General features: G+C 38.4%; 1 protein-coding gene across 3 annotated transcripts in view; it reads right to left on the bottom strand.

Moving 5' to 3' along the window:
* The window catches only part of CPED1 (cadherin like and PC-esterase domain containing 1), a 148755-nt gene that overhangs the window by 100271 nt on the left and 26996 nt on the right, over window positions 1–21488 (bottom strand). For all 3 annotated transcript variants that reach the window (XR_003527105.1, XM_027639691.1, XM_027639692.1), the window contains exons 4-6: window positions 15717–15823; window positions 13777–13852; window positions 1316–1472 (exon numbers count right to left, since the gene is read on the bottom strand). Coding sequence is in view for 2 of the 3 variants with exons in the window: in XM_027639691.1 (XP_027495492.1) it covers window positions 1316–1472; window positions 13777–13852; window positions 15717–15823 (340 nt within the window). In the remaining variant the exon portion in view is untranslated. The remainder of the gene's footprint in view (window positions 1–1315; window positions 1473–13776; window positions 13853–15716; window positions 15824–21488) is intronic.

Here is a 21488-nt window from a genome sequence, read left to right as displayed (position 1 = left end):
TCAGTATTTTTAAATCTTAATTTCCAAACATGTAAAGCAACTATATTAGGAGGGAGTAAATTTTGAGAGTACGTATGGGTAAATGCATTTTTGGAATATTATAATTGTTGCAAACCCAGGACATTCAGAGTGAAATATCAAATGAAGATTAATTTAAACATTAAAGAAATCCAAAAGCCTTTAAATAATAGAAGTACATAGTCACGGTACTCAGATTTAACACTGATTAATAGCAAATACAGAAACTCCACCAAACTCTGGGGAAAAACTGCAATATTGTTAGCACTTTCCTCAATGTAATAAAAGGACAGAAACATATGGTGCTGCATACTTTCCCTAATGAAAGCGATATACAATAATTCCAAATATTAGGAAAGACTAGGATACCTATAAATAACCTATAATACCTCAGTTAACCTAAGAATTATGCAAGCTAACTTTGTCTGGGAAGTGATACAGCTCTCTAAAAACTGGCCTACAGCTCCCATAGTACACACAAAAAGAATGAGTCATAGAAAGGGGACAGAAAAAAAACAAACTCAAGGAAAAAAATCAGTTATTTAAAAGCTTATTGCTTGGGGAAATATGAGCTGTACTTGGGCATATTCACAAATGTGGTTATTAATCTGTCTGTTAAAATCTCTGAGTATCAATTTACCTCATAGCAAATGCAATGGGAACATGACTATACAAATTATGGGTCTCTAAGGCTGATTACTTGTAAAAGACAAGGGGCTCTCCTCCCATTTCTGTGCAACTTTTGGCAATACGTGGCCTTTCCAGGCCTCAGTTTTTCTATCTGTTAAGGAAGTCTAACAACATCTATCTGAAGGAGAACTACTTCTTCCCTCTGCAGCATAGTAGGTCCTCAGAGCATAAAATTTGTGAAATATTGTAATATAGGAAACAGCACTTGATAACAGCCAAGTTATCAAGTATTTCTTTATTCTTCACTTGAGGGAGGATCTCTTTGCAAAGGACCACATAAGTGTGCCTGTGGTAGGGGTAAGGCGGGGATGGGAGCAGGAAACAGTTCAGCCACCACGAGACCTAAACATTCAGGGGTAGCTCTGGGTCTGTATTTATCTTTCCAGGTTCTTCGATGCCCTCAACATAAAGACTTTAATGTTTACACTCAAAACATGTGCAAACTTGGCTAGTACAGAAACAAACATTATGCAAGTATGAGATGCAATACATCCAAATGCTCCATCTGCTGTGGTCTCCTTTTTTGCTGCATTCTGCATCCCTGACTCCCAACTAACTGCATGATGAAGCGCTGGCAGTTCCTGAGGATGGGGTATCACGAGCTTACATCTCTGCACTCATGTGCTGCTTCCACTGGTGCTGCAGATGAGAGGTACGTGTCTTGTCAGTGCTTTTGCTGCCCTGGGACACATTGCTTGTGGTGCTGGCCCTTGATGGTCCAGGCTGGCCAGAACACTCTGGCGTGACTACTGGGAGCTGCAGGTCTGAAAAAGTACCAAGAGGATGAGAAAGGAAGTCAGCAGTGCATTGAAAGCAGTGGTCAACTCCTGCTGCTAAGGTTAAAATGTATAAAACATAATAGATAGAGAGGAGCTACCAGCATCAGCCAACAATGCAAAATAACAAATGCTGAGATGATAAACCTTTTTTGATCTGCTCTCAGAGAGTTTCTTACCCACCAAACACCCCCTTCCAGTTGCAAGCTGCAGACTCAGAGGTTTAGCTGCATCTCCCACTTTACATGTGAGTGCAGTAATGTTCCATACAAAAGTGCCCCCTTCTCCCTTCTTCAATACAGAAATCCTTTATTTCTAAATACAGAATTCCAAAACTTAGTTTCTCACAGAGCACAATTAAAACTAATGGGGATAAAAAATTTATTTGACTAAGAACCAAGGGACTTTGCCACTGTAATATACTGTAATAACATAGACAGCTCAGTAAATAACCACATATCTTTGTTTCTATGTTCACTATTTAAGGCTACAATTTGTAGTTACTGAAACCTATGGGAGGCTTAGTTCTGCCATCGAATACAGGGGGTGCAGGACTGATGTACCACAGTCCTCCAGATTACTGAGGCATATGACCATCAGTAGTAATCAAAATATTGTGATGTGAGATCAGTCAATGGGTGGCATGTATTTTCTGCTTTTACTGTGCCTTTAAATAGGCACAAAGCCCTTATGTTGTATCATTATTTCATGTAGGGTGGTTTTCATTAACTCTAATACACCTCACATTTCAAGTTCTTAAGTAATAGTCAGGGACAAGTCAAACTGTTCACACTACTCCCAAACCTTAATACCTTTCTTTTTAATGACATACTGCATCATGCTAATGTTATGAATTTATTTGTAGAACTTCTCTTTTAAAGCATGCACTCTCAACTTTGGTACACAAAATGAAAAGTAAAACTGAAGTTGTGTTTCTGGTGATGAGCTGTGAGCAGCCATTTAAGGAAAAAAAATATTCATTTTTATAGAGATCCTGGTAAAATGACATTGTGATTGTCTATATTCATTGGCTGTTCATCACATCAGCTCAGTTCAGCCTTCCAATCTCAACTGGGATCTAAAATTAAGCTGGTCTTCTGCCTTACATGCTTTGCAACATTTAGCAGGATAAAAGGTTTTAATAATCAAAACAGTTTTTTAATAGAGCATGTCATACTCAAATGATATTCACACTGGCATCTCTCTGTTGTGTTATGCATTATAACTGATTTGGACTTCGTGACTACCTGGTTTTTGACGGTACAGCAACGAAAACAGACTACTCCGCCTACTTGGCTGCACAGTGATAATAGGAGTAAGCCAGTAACTCCCATTAAGTAATTTATTTAGCACGCTAGCTTCTGAATATGCACAGGGAGCAGATCTGTGACATCAAGTGCTGTTTTTTCCATGCTTGCCTTGGACAATTTCCACCCTGTAGATAGACAATGGCATTTCACCATGGGAGTTTGCAATGGTCCCATGCAACTACTCCTATGCATCACTTTAGATATCTATCTATTAGCATGGTAGTATTCTTAGGCTTTGTATTTAAGCAATGGAGAGAGAGTGAGAGAAAGAGTAAAACAGAAAGAAAGAGAGACCAGTCCTTGGGGCAGTAAGAGAAATACTGGTTCTGAGGGGCTCTCTGAGAGTGGTTTTTTCACTGACCGTGCAAGAAAACTAACCTACTTACTTGCAGCTGCAAATAATTCCCAGAGTGTAAAGTTTGATCACACAGCTTTGGTGTTCAGATAAAACCAGAATTTTTAAAACACATAAAGGCCCTCCACAGTGCACAAATTACTTCAGAGATCTTTTTCTAATTTATCCTCACATGGGTAAAAAGGCAAGACACAGCCTTCTGCTGTTGCAACTATTTATGGAGTTATGGAGCCAAGCCCGGTACCCCTGTATCTTGGTAGCGTAACACATCCACCAGGAACAGACCAGCACTGTAAGACTCTGGAGTTCAACTCTGGTAGCCTCGATCTTCAAACAGCAAGATACTGATCTGGCACATTGTTGAAAGGAGGCAGATCTATGTTTCCAGACAAAGCCCCCTACAACATCAGGCCATATCTCCATGTCTACGTTAACAGAACCATGCACAGGACCACAATCATAGCTCTTCTCGTCTGATCATCTGAAAGCCAAATTATGTCAAAGGTGCACATTTTTCAGCAATTACTTTAGGTGAAATGACCATAATGTTGAGAGAGGGAAATACACAAAACATAATTTTCTTATTTAAAAGAAAGTAAACATTTCACTGAAAATAAGAACATGGCAGAAAAGGGCTGTTCAGCTCATTACTCAAGAGAAAGCAAAGTGTCTTTTCCTTTCAAAAAAATGTGTTTTTAATTGTGTTGCTAAGACAAGAAGTAAGCAGTATCATATTAACTCACAAGACAGAGTCTGAAAATAATGAGATGAGATTTATACCTATATTTACCCCTCCTAAGTGAGAGTTGTAGTTGTTTCAGGGAAATAGAAAAGACTAATTCATTTGATTTAATATTAATTGATTTGATGTAACAAAACAAAGTAAAACAAATGGGTAGGGCCAGATGAAAAAGAGAAATGTCCTTGAATTCTCAAACTACTGGCTAGAAGATTCTTAGTATTGCCCTAAATCATTGCAAAATGTCTCAATGTTAAAAAAAAAAGGAAACCTGCCATCTGTTAAAGAAGAGAAGTTCAAAAAATTCAGGGTGCTGGTGATGAGCATTGAGAACTAAGAAAGGGAGAATTGTCATAAATTATTCCTCATGTTATAAGGCATTCTGTTTGCATGGTGCCTTACATCGCTCTACTGGTTTTGTGTTGGCATCCACCTGGGAGAGAGTCCATTGCAAGGTGGCTGTAAGTAGTGAGACTGTCAGTAGGTGCTTACATCTTTGAGATGACACAGAGCATGTACATTATCAGGCAGAGTTAAGAGGGAGTGACAGTCCCTCGATTTGGTAAATCTACTCCTAGTAATCAATGAATACAATTTTCATAATAATAAAGAGACATCAGTAGGGCTGAACTGAGCACTCAGCTACATCAGTTCTCATGGCAACTCTTCACCTGCTCTTGCACTCAAAAGCAGTAACAGTGTTTATTAGAGCTGTGTATTTGTTAATCAACATTATCATCAATGAAAATTAGCCTGCAGTGCCTTTACTGTTTGCAGTAATTGCCATGTTTTTCCATCTTGAAATCACTCTACAAGCTGTTGTTAATTAACCAGTCCTTTTGAAGTATGTAAACAACATCAACATTTTATAATGGAAGAGGTGAGGCAGGCTCAGCAGTTGATATTTGTCAGGCAGCTTGGAAAACCAAATTAGAAAGAGTTCCAGCATCCAGGTTACATTCACGTCCAGATAACATCCCTGCTTTCAAAAATCCAACTCTTAAGATCCAAATCTTAAGCAGACTCTAAAGATCGAAAGGAAAAAAAAGTAAACTACAAAAGAACATTTTTCCTTTTAAAGTGGCTATGCTGTAATTGAAATGCTACACAAACTGCTGTTTTTCCTGAGGAGCAGCTGCAGGCTTTGCCACAAGTACTTTTTGCTACTGCCATTTGTGATGATTCTGTGTAAAGCAAAGGGCCTAAGGCTGGATATGTGCTTTCACTTTAAAAAAAACCAGAAAGCTTCCCTTCCTTGAAATTCTGGCTTTAAAAAGCTTTCTCATGCTGACATCTCTGGAATTATACCACTGAAAACACGACAAACAGCACTACTTTACCTCTGCCTAGGGTGTTCACCGTGAGGCCATGTTGATGGGTAAGGAAGTCACTACAGGTTCTCAACCAAATTCACACATCAGCCCTCTAACCACAACAACAGGTAAAAGACAGACCTAAGAACAGTTGCAGGGCACATCTGAAAAGGAGGTGTAGGATCCAACAAAGCAAGTCAACACATCCGGATAAAAAAAATTAAGCACCTCTTTGTCATATGAACTGACAGTAGATACTGTCCTGTCAACTGCAATCTCTTGAAGTACAACAGTCAAACATATCAGTTAAGTGACAACTGATACCTAATACCTGATGCCTCATTGACATCTAGCGAGGCCTTTCAAGTGTTTTACACAGCTATGACTTCTTGTTTTCTCTTTCAGTCTCCAGCTCCTAAGGTATTTTCTGGTCTTTGGCTCAGAGTTCTGAAGTGAAGATTTAAGACATGCACAATAAAGAATAGCTGATTTATGAGTACAACGTGTGGCTAAGCAAAAGGTTTACCAAGAGTTAGAAGTATATTTGGACAAATTAAGACTTCCTGGAGCAGAGCAAAGCTGTAGCCACCTGAACTGGTGGTAAATGGAACACTTAGGTTAACATGAACATCTGGCAATCTGCAAAGGTGAGGAATTCAGCAGGAGAATACCCTACTGGTTGAACTAAATGGGTAACATTCAGTTAAAGAAAAGGAAACAAGATGAATGAGAATGTGTCCTCTTCTTTGTCCTTCCGTTTATAGTATCCTTTGGTGTTACAAGGAGGGTTATGATATAGTTTTGTTAGTTTGGTTTTTTTACTTTGTTCAAGATCAAATAGACTATATTTTATACACTTCAAACATGAAGCAAGGAAAAATCAAGACTATTGTCTGTGAGAAAAAGGTCATTTTGTTTCTAAAGTGCCTGTCAACTGTCAGATCTGTTACAAACATTTCAAGAGCGATTCAGTCACCTTGGGAGCTCCTGGTTCATTAATGAAGCATGAAGTTAGAGAAGGGATACAATGGAACTGAAGTGCTGTGCTTTGTTCTGGGCCCAGCACGTTGTTAATTTCTTTCATAAGGTGAAAGCTCAGTGCATTTGTACTTGTAGAGTGTTCATCTGAATGCTTTTATTTTAAGCAGGAAAGACACTACTTTAGAACATGGAAGTACATTGATCCTGAAAGTATACAGGAGTCTTTCCATCTGCATAGGCACCTTGTGAACTTCTTCCTAACTTTTCATAGTGTAGTCTGTTTCTATCAGGAGCCTGAATTCTCTCATGTATGAAAAAAAAAAGAGAATTATAGTCACCTCATGCCCTTCATCATCAGTTTCTACCACACAATATTCAGGAAATACTGATGTCTTCTCTGTCAGCCTTGCAGGTTTGCTTTCTGACAGGGAACCTCAGTGAATTAGAAGAACTCCACATTGCATCATGTTCTAGGATCATCCAACTTCCTGACTGATGTAGGCTGCTGGAAAACAAAGAGTTTATTTGTGATACAGACCAGGCAAGCTGCATTGCTACAACCTGGTCTTCTTCTCGTATTTCAGCTGGACAATTTTCCAGCCCTTGTAGGTTGGAAAGGTGTGTTTAACAGCTGCAAAGATTGCTCCGCATCAGGAGATGCTTAAAAAGCTTTCATAGATTCTTAAGCAGACTTTTGAGCACCTCCAGGACTAAGAGATTTTGATCAAAATAAAGCCTAGTATCCAGTACCTCTGGCTCAGTCAGGTATAGCAACTTTCTCTAAGCTGCATAACTATGAAAGTAATGAGCATTGAAAGTATTTTTTTTCCATTTTTCAATGTTGATTTTGGAGGATGGATAATTTCAGTTGAACTACCACCACTACGTTCCTTGAGACTTGTCACAGAAAGCAAACCTATCCTATTTAATTGCTTCCTGTTACCCATTTGACCTATTGCATGAAAATACTGAAACAAAAGACTCTCCTATGGATTATACATTATGAGGATGCTAAAGAAAGAGAGAAAAACTTTATAACAGTTTTATAACCTGTGCATTTAGAAAAGGGTGGCTGTGAAACTCAAAAGTAGATAACGAGTATTCGAAGGAAATTAGGAAGACTAGGGCAATCCTAGCCCCAGTGAAGTCCTGGAAAAACTTCCATGGATTTTACTGGAATGTCGTTTCTTGTTTGATATTTAAAACTCCTGGCATGGTCTTGACATGTGTTTCAAGCTTCATTTGTGATGTGCACATTGCTGCAGGTTCAGTATCCCACCCACTACTGACTATTGATCTAGCTATCCTTAGAAGGTTTTCATATTCAAAAAACACAGTAATCCCGCCCTCTGTAATACAGTTAATCTGAAAGCAACCCGCCCTGGATATTTAGAATGAAGAAATGTCAAACTACTTGTGATTTCTGAAAATTTAAACTATCCTAAATACATTTAGTATTAAAAGCCAAACAATTTTATAGTAAAACATATATAGAGGGAAATTAATTTAAACTGTGGGTTGAAATGCACTGAAATTCATGCCAAAAACACACGTGAAGTTTAAGAGTTAAAAAGATAAAATGAGGATCATTTGTATGATGTTTATTTTCCTCTTTAAAAACATCAGGAAATACAGCTTCAGTCTAGATCAATCATTTACCATGTTTATTTTATTTCTGTTTTGACAGGTGAATTAAAAACAGTATTTACAGTATTTATTGAATACAGTGTTTGCTTTTTCATTCCTAAAGCATCCTCACAGGTAAGCATTAGAAGTTTGGGGGTTTTTTTCCAACATTTTCCAGAAGGGTTGCTGCTTCTGTGTGCATCTTTCATACTAGAACTTAATTATCCAGATAAGCTGTAAAACTCTGGAAAAAGCAAGTCAGTGAAAATGCTGGCTGATTACATGATTACATGATTAGAGCTACAATTCTGTACTAGTAACAGGGTAGAACATAGAATAGTGTAGGCCAAGTAATTAAATTAATTTGGTTGCTTTACTTCTTTTCAGTCTACTCATATTTGTTGTTCTGACAGAAGTATGTTCTTGTCCTAGCTGAGATCTGCCACTGTTGTAAAACCAAGAAGCCCACATAGTATATAATCAAATTAACTGAAAAGAATCAGATATTGGTTTTATTGGCCATTCTTGAGACTCTTAGCAACTTCAGTAGCAGAAAGGTAGCAGGCACAAACCTGATCAGAGCTGGTGTGCAAACATTTACAGGGGCCAGCTGGCAAAAGAAATGATAACCAACATTAAAAAATCATGTTCCAGTCACAGAGATGTTGAATTATTACAACAGAAAACAAATTTAATCTATAGTTTCTCTTATCCATAGGTGGCTCCACTGAGTCTTGCTTCCTACCATCAGCTTGTAACCCTTCCTGCTGAATCCACAGTAACCCAGGGACACTGGGGAGAGGCAAGAGAGATTTGCTAGGCAGGAGGAGAGGAAAGCTGGCATGGGGTTAGCACCAGACCATAAACATATCACATAGTGAGAGTACAGTCACACAGCTGGACTATCTTGGCTCTCCCTCCTACACAATTTCATTAGGACTATGCCCATCCCAAGACCTTCTGTGTGATTAATGCTGTTGGCCAGTCTGGCAGGTGATCAGAAGAGCACATAAGGCTGGTAAACACTTGTAAAGTCTCTGCACTAGTGACACTAATAAAAAGAAACACAGAAGCTGTATAGCAAAAGTATTTCTTAAAAAAAGGATCAGTGATCTGTGTGAGTAGAGAAAACAACTATGCATGGCACAGGCTTGGCCCTGGAAGTGATGAAGCAAGACAAATGCTTACATGGGAAGACAGACTAGTTTGAAATCCTTAGGAAACAGGAAAATCAGGGAGGCAATGCTATAAGCAATTCTACTATTTTCCCAGGCAAAACCTGCTAAAGAGACTATTTGTTGTACATGTATCAGGGTGCCTTTCCTGTGCCTTAAACTGAATCTGAGGAACTCTGCTCACACTGTGGACCTTAGTCCTCTTCATCTCTTATCTGAGTGTAGTTCCAGGAGGCAGCCAAGCGCAGTTTTTAACACACCTGTGGTGTGATACCAAGTATGAACACCTGAAATCTCTCTGACAGTCGTTTTCCAACCTCAGAAAGCTTCTAGGTTTGGGTTGTTTGCAGGAAGATTTAATTTCCAGATCACTGCAACTGCTGCAGCTTTTGCTGACCTGAACAATAAATGCCAGAAGCCTTCCTTCATCATCCATTAGCCATCCCAGAACCTCCTCATGACCCTAGTCCCATATAGTGAGCAGAGATCAGACGCTTGATTAAAAACTGGGCCAAATACCCTGTAAAAGCAGAAGTGAAACCAATCTTCTCATACTGAGCAGCAAGCACTTATCAGTGTTGAAATTTAGGATTTGTTACTACTCTTATCCTTCCTTAACCTCCTTCCTTCTCTCCTAAAAAGCAGTCATCACTGGTACGTGCATAATTTTTCCCCCCATAGAGACAGAAGGAATATGAAGTGTGAGACTGACAAAAATATTTTCTATTAGAGACAAAGCAAAGAAACAAGCATGGTATAGTACTTTCTACAAACCATTTTCTTTCCTATAAAACAGGGGTATGAGAATGGGCATGCTCTCTTATATACAAAACCTATCAGTTTAAGAGTTGTGCAACAAGAAATAGAATAACATTTTTAAAAAAAAAACTTTACCACTGATTATCCATATCAACACTGTCATAGCACATAGTAAATCCAGTAGTCCCATCCTCTCAGCCTTTCTGCCTGATATTTCTTTCTACAGCTTACTATGTCTTTAATAAGATGGCATAATTCTTTGTGTTTTCACTTTTACAGGAAATTGCTTGGCTCCTTGGAGGCTAACTAAATGACAAACACAGTAATAACAAACCCACTGATCCCCTTCAACAGGAATTGCAGAGAAGCCCTGTTGACTCACACAAGAGTGAAAGTACATGACTGATTTGAAAGGAAACAAACTGTTCTGTGAGGAAATACTGATGAAAGCCATTATTTCTGTGAAAAACTTTAAAACTGAGCATCAAACAAATCCTACTAAATGGCAACTTAACAGTTGTTGGAAAGAAAGATCTGTTGGAGAATGCAAGCAAAAGGAAGTGGAAAGAACTGGTTTTATAAGGTGAATGGAAGGGGAGCATCTGAAGTCTTGCCTCTAGAAGTTTGCTTTAACTAATGCCTTTTTGTCCATTTAACCTGAAATCAAGTTATTTACCCTTCTGATTCTAATTTCACCTTCTATGGATGAATTTCACATATCCAGTGATACTAAATGGGATTAATTTCTGAGTTGAAACACTTTGAGATTTGGCCTACACAAAGATGACCCCACTTACCAGAGTCTAAGACATCAGTGTAGTCTATACATCAGTGTGGAGCAATTCAGCTAACCCTAAATTAAGCTGAAAGTAAATGCTCTTTTCAGCTTGCTCACTCTAAATACCCAGTGTTAAATTCAGGTACCTACAGACATACATCCATTGCCATCTAGGACACCACAGGATATCCCTCTGAATCTGCAGCTGCTGGACAAAAGCAGATGGGTCCTGTGCCAAATCTGCCCACCCTACTGGGCGTGCTGGATTCTCTGTGGCATCTCAAGTGGCATAAGAATCTTCTGTTGAATCTGCTACCTCAGCCCCTAGACCACATGCTGATGTGGAGACACCTAGATTTAAGAGATAGATTTTATTTTTACTTTAAAATACTTCAGCTACTTTAGGTTCAAAACCATTTTTATTGGTAACTGAAAGGTGACAGGTGATCTTTTTCTCTATGATAGTCCTTCAGCAGACTGCTAGAATAATCCTCCATTGCTGGGTGGGCAAGATTCAGACTCCTGCTGTCAAGCACACACATTACCTTGATTTCAATGGGATTTCCGCATCAGTCACAAAACCTTTTCTCTTTGCCAGGAAAGTACTAAAAATATAAGTAAGTAATAAGATACTTACAAATGGTACTTCCCTGAAGAGAAAATGTGGTGGGTTGACCCTGGCTAGATGCCAGGTGCCTACCAAAGCCTCTCTATCACTTAGCTAGAAAGGTGAGAGAAATTATAATGAGATGCTCATGGGTCAGGATAAAGATAGGGAGAGATCAGTCATTAATTACCATTATAGGCAAAACAGACTCAACTAAAATTTATTACCAGACAAATCAGAGTAGGATAATGAGAAACAAAATCATCTCTTAAAACACCTTCCCCACATCCCTCCCTTCTTCCCAGATACCCTGGGATACTGAGTATCCTGATTACCTCCTGATACTCTACCTCCTCCCTGCAGAGAGAGGGGAATGGAGGCTGTGGTCAGTTCATCACATATTGCCTCTGCTGACCCTTCCTTCTCCGGGGGAGGACTCGTCTTCCTCTGCTCCAACATGGAGTCCCTTCCCACAGGAGACAATCCTCCATGAACTTCTCTGGGGTGAGTCCTTCCCCTGTACTGCAGTTCTTCACGAACTGCTCCAACATGGGCTCCTCCCACGGGGTGCAGTAACTCAGGAACTGACTGCTTGAGCATGGGCTCCTCTCCACAGGTCCTGCCAGGAGCCTGCTCCAGCATGTGCTTCCCACAGGGTCACAGATTTCTTCGGGTATTCAGGGTTACTCCTCTCACATATTCTCACTCCTCTCTCCAGCTGCTGTTGTACCATTGTTTTTTTCCCCTTCTTATATACATCATCCCACAGGTGCTTCCACCATTCTTGATGGGCTCAGCCCTAGCCAGCAGCAGCTCCAGCTCGGAGCAGGCTAGAATTGGCTCTGCTGGACCTGGGGGAAGCTTCTGGCACCTTCTCACAGAAGCCATCCCTGTGACTCCCCACTACCAAAAGCTTACCATAAAAACCCAATACAGGAGAAAACAACAAACAGCTTATCAGAAGTGGCATACACAAAGCGGTTTTACCACAGTTTATGGACAGCAGTGGAAATGTGCATATTTGAAGGGGAAAGTTCTGTGGTTAGTGCCTCTGGTGTTTGTGGTAGCAAAAGAATAAAACCACTGCAATTGGCCTTTCTCCAAGTAACAGGCCAAAGTAATGTTTTTTAAAGGTAATCTCTTACAACATGAGCAGGACATACCAATTTCTGAAGACCTTGACTTTTTTAGAAATCTGCTTAATTTTTTCTGAAACTGGTACTAAATCAGAATACTTTCTAATTCACTTCCAGGGAACCAAGGCACTAGGCACCACTGAAGACATGCTAAAACTCAGACAAAACAAAATGTCACTTACCTGGTGTAATACGACTTCATGAAAAAACACTCTCACAGGACCTGCATAGATGTTTATTACACTGCATGTTCCTTATGATCAGTTTTGACAATGTACTGCGCCAGAAAATCTAAAGGTCCAATTTAAACTGACCTTCAATGTACAGTTCTTTTAAGGGAAACACTTCACAGCTTTTAAATATTGATCCATCTTTAAATGAAACAGCACCAAAATTGAAAGGGAAAAATACGGTATACTTAGGTTAGGAACCATCTAAACTCAAATTTAGTCAAGCATCCAAATGTGAAACATTTAATCTAAGCTACTTGTCTAGGCCCCATTTACAGTCAGTGATGAGAGGTAACTGGAAACTGCAGAGGGTAATTCAACACACCTATTTTAAACACATATTTTAGGATAAAAAGAAATAGTATTTGTAGGTGTGTCTCTCTCTCCATTGACTGAAATGAAAGACTAGAATACTGCTGCAGAAGATACCTAACTTCTAAATGGTTAAATGAGATGTAAAGAATCCTTTCCTATGTGTTAGATTTCAGCATACATAAAAAAAGTGAGAGAGAGAGGGAAAGGGAGAGAGGGGAGGGGAGGAAAAAAATTAAAAATCAGACATATAATTGCAAACAAGGTTAAATACTAATGGAATAAACATGGAGTAAGTTGTTATTGGATTACAGAACAAACCAAGAAAAAGACAAAATTTCTTATTAAAAAAGTTTATATTCTGAAGGTAGATCATAAATTCAAAATAGCATCGATGATGGATATCAAGTAGTGTAACTGAGATCATAATGTGTCCCTCTGTAGTGTAAATAACCCTAAGAGAGTGCACAATAGTTTTTTTCCAGTTCCTATTCAAAGCTGAATTTTACCAATGATAAATTAGAATTCTCTGGCAACTCGCCCATAACCTTTAAACTTTTCTGGTTGATGATCTTAATACACAAAGGCTTTATATCAGTAAATTATGTCTGGATGGGAACCAAACTCTGACTCCTACTCCTTCTCCATGCCACAACATTTTTGTAAAGCTGAACAAACATATTACACTGAACCCAGAGCTCTGAAGAGTAAACACCAATACATTACAGTAACACAAAACAGTCCAAAAATAAGACACTTATAGCCAAATTATTTCTGCAATATGCAATAGCCAAACAATGCAGTATCTTTACCTGAAAGACACTGAATAACTGTACTCTATATTTAAGTGGTGTCTGAAATGGATTACGATTCTTGTTTAATTTTTTCCCTCTATGCATTCATGACTAAAAATAAAACAGAATCGTAAGCCCGACCATCATCACATATTGAATTTGAAGAAATTATATTACCTGAAAAGGCTTTTGTTATCTGGCATAATCCCTCTTTTCTGCAAAGGAAATGCTGGATTTCTGGAAGTAGGTTTACCTGTATGTAAGAAGAGAAGCTTTAATGATTTCATTCAGAAAAGCGTTCTTTTTCCTTCAATGGAATAAGCCTTCAATGGGTCTGTGTTCAATTTATAGGAGACACTTCGTGTGGAAAACTTCCTGCCAGTGTCAAAAGGAAATTACAACATTCCCATCCCTGCAATGTGGGATAATGAATTTAAGGTGTGTACTCTTCCTCCATGGCCATCACAAAACAAAATTTTAGACCTACATCTCTCCTCCTGGCTGCTGAGTTTTCACCTGTTCCCTGTCCCCTTTTCAGTCTCTGCAGGTTCTCTATTCTCTGCAGTTACCAACTGCTTTCCCTCCCTGCATGGAAATACCCCATGCCTCTTGAATGACTGTGCTTGGGATCAGTGGAAAGCAAATGTAGCTGAACCACTTCCAGGCTCTGCAACAAAGAACTGTGTTGCACTGTGGTATGGACATGCCAGCAGAGAGTAATGTTACTCAATATTTAAAGCTATCTGAAGGTCTGGGCCATCTGGTTTAAGTCCCTGCTCTGCTGCAGACTTCCTGAGAGAACTTGGACAATTCCTTTGATCACCTTGTGTCTCAGTTATTCATGTGTGAAGCTTCTGGACATTGCAGCATGCTGTAAGGATTATTGTATTTCACAGCATTAGAGGCTCAGATATGATAATATAGGCAGACTGAGCAAAAAGCAGCTTGCAGAAGCCTGGGATGTTTTATCATCTGAATTCAAAGTATGTGTATTTCTAGCAAACTGGAACTGCCACAAAAATTTCAGTTTGAATACACTTAGATAAGGCATCCTGTCCCAGGGAACCCCAGTGTATATGGTCCTAGCTCTGACTTCTGTGGACACCAATTGTTTTTTGTATCTTCACGAACTTCATACCTGAAGCAACTTCTAAAAGCAGTTCCACTTCTCCCAGAATCTCAAGTTGGAGTTTATAATTTAGGGTCTTACCATTATTATCTGTGCCATTTTACTTTAAATACAAGTCAACTGTACCTATAGCTTGGTCGAATCTTTTCAAAGACTTACATATTTTTATTAACAGGACACTTCTTTATTTAGACATTTTGTATGTACGTAACCTAAATTGTGCCCACAACACACTCAAGTGAAAAAAAAAAAAAGCAATCCTGAAAATACCAAGAAATATTGGCACTACCAATGCTTTGGACCATGAGTAAGCAGTTTGCAGTGCCAGAACAAGGAACTTTCTTGAAGGCCCTGGAGGAGAACACTGGTCCAGCTAACACATTATCAATTGTAGGAGCACTCTTTGGAGAGGTGCCTAAATTATGTTTACAAAAGAGCAATTACAACAGGTGAAACTCAACAGTGATATAAGATGTAAAGCCTAAGTTTGTCCAGCTCTATCTTCTGCCTATGCTATTAGTCTGAAATATTGTGTGCATTTTCTAGTCGTTTCTTCCCATTTCTAAAGTCTCTTTTCCAATGGGGTAAATTGCTTAAATTTCCCTTGACTTCTGTAGACACTTTTGCTGCCAGACATACTGGTTGATGGTGGCCAAGAACACAAAAATTTAAGCTCAAGAACAGAAAAGGGAAACCTGACACCCAAGTTACATCAGTATTTACACTGAAACACTTACATCCAAACTAACCTCCTGTGTCTAAATGAGAAATTGCTTTTGATCACTGAGTGCGATATAGAGAATTAAATGCTGGTATCTGACAAGTATTTCACAGTAAATAGAAAACATGAAAAACCTTTTTTAATTGCTGCTAAATCATGGCGCTGTGGTATAAAATAAGGATTACATAATTTTCTTTTTATGCGGGCTGAAAATTTGGCCCAGCCTGTCTATCCATTCCCACAAAAGATAACACAGTAATCTCATACCTTCTGGAACAACTCTAGATTATGCAAGTCTTCTGTTTGAATGCAGCCAGTACCAGCATTTTTTCTGGAAGATAAGCAGATCAAAAGATCCCAAGGGTTTATTCCACCTATCCAGAAAGAAAAGAAGTACATTGAGAAAGAAAATGTCATGCGATTCCTATTTGCGCAAAAAATACTTAAGAGCCAAATCCTAAAGAACCGTAAACTGTTGGAGTGCTAAATACCTGAATCGCTACAGCTGGCAGCAGGATAAAAGACATATTTGCTACCAAAGTTCAAGCTTTGGAACTATATATAGGTGTTTCACAGTTGGCATTTCCTGTTATCCCTGGCTGCTGATGTTCAAACCCTGCTGTTTAGCATTTGGAAATTAAAAAGTTCATTAACATGATGCTGCTTTAAGTTGTTCCTTCTTTTTTTTTTAACTCTTCAGCATGCTTACTTATAATACACATGCAATATATGCAATATGATTTTCTGAAGTCTTTATTGGGAAGCAAATTTCAGAGGCATTAATACTACAGTCATGCTATTGCAAACAGCAGGAATTTCTAGCCTGAATTTTGGTGTAGTAGCTTCCTAAATATTAGACACCTAACTGGCAGATCTAGAAATGATGTACAAGCGGGAATGAAGTTTCTAGCTTCTGAGCTAGTGCTGATGCTTCCTTTCCAGGGCAAAAGAGACCTGTGAGATCATGGGGTTCTATTATCAGAAAACAAGCAACACCAGAATCAGACATAGCTGCTTGAAGAAGAGACAGAACTAAATTGCACCAATTAAAACACCATTGGATTAGAAGATACGAATAAGTCTTGAAGTTTGCCCATATCTCAGCATGTGCTGTGGTGTAGAAGTGCCAGTGTTGCTTCAAAGGAGCTTGGTCAGCTCCCTCAAATGGTTATTTGTTTATCTGGACAAGTTAGAGATAACGGCATCTCACAACAGAATTATTACATCTGTTGAGGTCATAATGAATATGTTCAATAAAGGGTAAATCATTTCACTGACAGGATGACAATTAGTAATAATGAACTTCCAAACAAAAAGGATAGCCAGTGAAGCTGTACAACATCCGAGGCAGAGTACAGCATCAGGTTTCAAAGCTCCCTTCAGGACAGCTATTTCAGTGACTGGTTGGTTCTTTTTCCCAAGGTTGGGAAGATTACATGCATTTTATTCCATTTTGTGCTATCCATCTGTGATGCCTTCCTACTTTGATTCGATTACCCCCTAAATTTGGTTCCACCGAATGGCCCACAGAGGCATTTATTTTATTTATTTCCTTTATTTCCTTCTCTGAAATGTACTTTTCTCCTATCCCAATCATGATTACAAATGTCAAGCAGGGTGAAGATTTCACTTAAGGAGATTTAGCACTCAATTTACATTAAGTACAGTAATGAACTGATTGCACAGAATGGATCCAGGACTATGAAAGTAACTACCCCTTTTTTATGTTTATAAGCAGTGTGACAAAGCTTAAGAGATCAATTTTCAGTTACACTACACTTATTATTGTAACGAGTTCTTCAATTTCACATTATGAGAACCAGTATTACAGTATAAAAGTAATAAAGGTATATGAAATTTAGGCAAGACAGACTCGCTACATGCTTCTTTGTGAAAGAAACAACAAAAGTCCTCTGCAGGTAGATAAAAACGTCACAGACAGCAAACAAACGAAGCATTAAAGAAATGTACAAGCAAATACTTCATTTTAGTGCAAAAGATTGGCAGGGCTAACAACCTACTCAATGACCTCACCAGCTATGTAATTATCAGATAAGCAAGATGTTATGCCTCTGACTAGTAAACACCTTTGAATAAATCATTATAATTATATATAAAGCACAATGCCTAGTTGTGTGCAAATTGAAAGGGAGCTGGAGGGAACTACATTTCTCAGAAGCAGCTCATTTCCTTCCCTTGTTTATTGTGACACATCCTGTCCTGGAATGAATTTGATCCCTGACACCAAAGGATATGCTGCACTGTGTATTTGCCTTTAGGATACATCAGAGTGATCAATATGAATGTACTGATGAGAAGAAAAGGAAAAAGTACCCTCAGATCTGCTGTGTTTCTGAGCCAGTGCCCAGGAAGTAGAACAGCTCAGGAGGCTTGAATGCCTGCTATTATTTGTGCTTTCTATTTAGAGTAATTAAACATCTAGCCAGTTATTTCAGTACAGAACAATCAGAACACAAACATGTCTATTTATAGATATCAGGAGACTTCCTATCAGAAAAACAGTGTACACCTAGTGCTGTCTCTCAAATTCAGGCAGACAGAGCAGTATGACTTCTATTTCAGTATGTTGATACATTCCTCATCAACTATACCTGGAAAAACATTCTTGGAAAACAGAAATGAAAGAGGCATGTGTTACAACAGCTATTTATTCTCAAACAGACTCCTCTGTGAACAGATACAACCTAGAAATTGCCCATGTCACTCCTCCTACAGCTTAACTTTTTGTGGAAAACAAACACCTCTGATCATGACACCAACTGACTGTCTTCCTTCTGCAAATTTAACAATTATAGAACTATATTGCAGGAAAAAATTGCTAGTATTATTAATATTGCATTAATACCAGCGGCCCATGCCAAGAACCCCAAGCTGTCAGGCACCATATTTTAACATAGGAGATCCCTTTCACAGAAATTATTTTTAAAGTAAAGCTAGACACATGAGCTAAAACATTTTAAAATAAAAGAGAAGAGAAGAACAAAATGCACAGTATTAATAAAAGTCATCTGAGTGGAAAGACTTTTTTCAAAATATTTTTAGAGACTTTAATGAAGAAGCATAAATAAATTCATAATATTCCCTCTTCAACATACACACTGTTTTGCTGATTTCCTGCAGTCTTCAAACCAGAAGCAGGCTTTGACAGGACATTTGAAGTGGAAGGTTAAAAGGAATACTTGATATCTGAACAATTTAATTATTAGCAATTTGCATGAAGCTTTTTCCATATGAAGGACTTTGTCTATAGTTACAGAAATCCTTTTTGCTTTATTCAGCAAGTCAGTGGAGCATAGATCACTGCATAGATCAGTTAGTATGAAATCACCTTATGGAGATAGTCTGTACTACTTTGTATTGCTTTGCGTTTGGACAAGCAGAAGAGTGGTAACAAGACGAGCATGTTCATACCCTCTCTGAGCAACTTTTCAAACTAAGATTGTTTAGTTCAGCCAGTTAATTAAGGCCTTGCCTACACAAGGAATACTCATCTGCAGAATGAAATCTAATTATGCAGGTAAAGTGAGCTTTATGTGGATACATGCTGGCAGCATGATGCTTTTATTCACCCATCTTTTGCCAGCTCTTTCCCCCTGCTCTCCTGCAGTCATTCTAGCCCCATCTTCCAGTCCATCTTAAAAAGTGTTTGTGTACCTGTGATGTGTATCTGATGTTCACCTAAAAATATCAACCCAAGTTGCTAATTCAGCTAGTAGTAGTACAACATATTTTGAATCAAACCTGATGTGACCACCTTTAATTACTTTTATTCTAAGTACATGCTATTCAATTCAGAGATCAATGTTTCAACCGAAAATTGATATAATTTACAAATTATAATTTTCAACAAGATACCAATCTTTTCATTGGCTTTGACTCTGAGTTGGATTAATTTGAAATAATTAAAGTAGTTAATGTGGAAAAATAATTTAAAAGATAATAGTCAGATAATAATGAGAGAAACAAACATGTTTTTTAGCAGCAGAGGAAACAGCAATGCAGGGACCAATAAAAACAATTAACTTCTTCTAGAAAAATAGTCTGTGGAGAGTTTTTGTATTCTGATATCATACACCAAAGTTAACAGAAACCAAATGAGAACTGTAAGATTTAGTGGGATATTAAACTTATGGATAATTTTCAAGAATTTCTGAAGGTGATTTCTAAAATAAAATTATCTTATTCCAACCTCTGAAGTTATCACATTTTCCCCATGAGCTATGGCATTGGAGGCTGGATTTTACAGGAAAACTGTCAGAAGCATGCACCTCTATGGACCTTTTAATCTCCTAGGTGTAGACACAGAAAAATATTATATGATTTAACCAAATGAGTAAGTTTCATCTCAATACCATAGAGTGAAATTTCATTTTGCAGTGCTAAGGTTCCTATTCTGAATTTTGAAATGAAAGAACTTTGAAAATCAAAAAAAAATTGCAGCTTTTACACTTATCTTCCTGTATTTCATTCATTATGGGTAATTAAAAAACTGTTTGGCTTTATTTTTATTTTAACTTCTAATCAATTTGCAATTTTGCACTTGCTCACACCATACCCTAAAATTAATCACTCTATGAGTATGAAAGAAAAAGAAGAAAACAAAAGTGAGCACAGATTGCAGCAAGTTTGGTGAGTAGGAACATATTTATTGAAGTAGCTGCTTATGAACAAATCCAACTTTAAACTACACAGAGAAATATGTTTTACAAAGCAGTATTCATCCCTATTAAAATTCTCTGTAGTCAATTAATAGGAGTCAATATGACAGTGGAAGCACTAACAGATGTCTGAAAGACAGAGCTTCTGCCTCACTGACTGGCTCTGGATCCTGGGCTGAATTTTATGTTCCTCAGCATCTCAGAGGGCAGCAGCATCAGGCAGATTGTGTGATGGGGTCTGAGAATGTGGGAATTCTACACCTCTGAAGATCTGAGCTTCACTGATAACACTCTAGGGGAAAATAGCCTTTGAAGCCTATTTCTGGTTACAGCAGCTTGGCTGTCTCACTTGTGCAAAGATCAGAACACCACTTGTTGGACTGAATACTTTCTCTTTGTTAACAATATGCCATTTTACAAGTTTTTGATATCACTGTTTCATTTGTAAGGCTTTCCCTAAAGGAATGTCTCACACCTAGGTGTTCAGGAATTTTCCCCTTAAAGAAGTAGTTAACGGAAGCATTTTAATTTCTCTTTTGGCATGGCCCTCGATAGTCATGAGCTATCACTGATAAGGACTCACTACAACAGCAATAAAGGAATACTCACTCTGTTGAGTGAAGACAGCACAGGACAAGGTGGCGAGGTTTCTGATATTTTCTGAACTATTCTGGAAAGCAGCTGTACACCTGTCCATATGCAAACCTTTTGCGGTTTCACACAATGTGCTTCATACCACTTGTTGAGACTTACTGTACTCTGCCATAACACACAGCCCAGTAACCACTTGCTTAGCTGGACAAATTAGGTTGAAATCTTTTGTCATATTAATTGCAGTGGAGTATTATAAGTGTAAAAAAACCCCCACACTATATATGAGGCTGAGACTGTTGGATGCGGTCAATTCATTCACAAAATACTTTGTACACTTGCTGTATGGTTGCCAGGGAAAGGCTGAAGGAATCCTGAGGACTGTCACTATTCACCCCCCTTGAGGATGATCAGGATTTTTTATTTCTTTTGGCTCAGCTGCCCCCTAACTAAAGGATGTGAAGTGCCAAGGGAAGCATTCTTCATAGAGGAGAGGCTGGCATGAACCAAGTAGAACCAGTCTGCCCTATGCTCAAGAATTAATGCACAGTCACATCTGAGTTCTGTATCTGGGGAGTGAAATAGCCATTTGAAGTTCTATCACAGTGCCTTGCTCATAAAAACAGGATAATGCTTGACTGTTCTGTATCTCTTCTGCAAATGCTGTGGAGAGATGTTAGGTCTAACTACAAATGGGGAAGCATAATGCTTCCACTCTTGTCTTAAAAAAAGAGAGTTATTTTATTGCTGTTTCCTTATATCAGGAAGG

Source organism: Corapipo altera, unplaced genomic scaffold, assembly GCF_003945725.1.
Source record: "Corapipo altera isolate COAL_440 unplaced genomic scaffold, ASM394572v1 1b, whole genome shotgun sequence".
NCBI lineage: Eukaryota > Metazoa > Chordata > Aves > Passeriformes > Pipridae > Corapipo > Corapipo altera.
The sequence above is the reverse complement of the archived record's forward strand: the minus strand, read 5'-3'. Positions and strand labels throughout refer to the sequence as shown.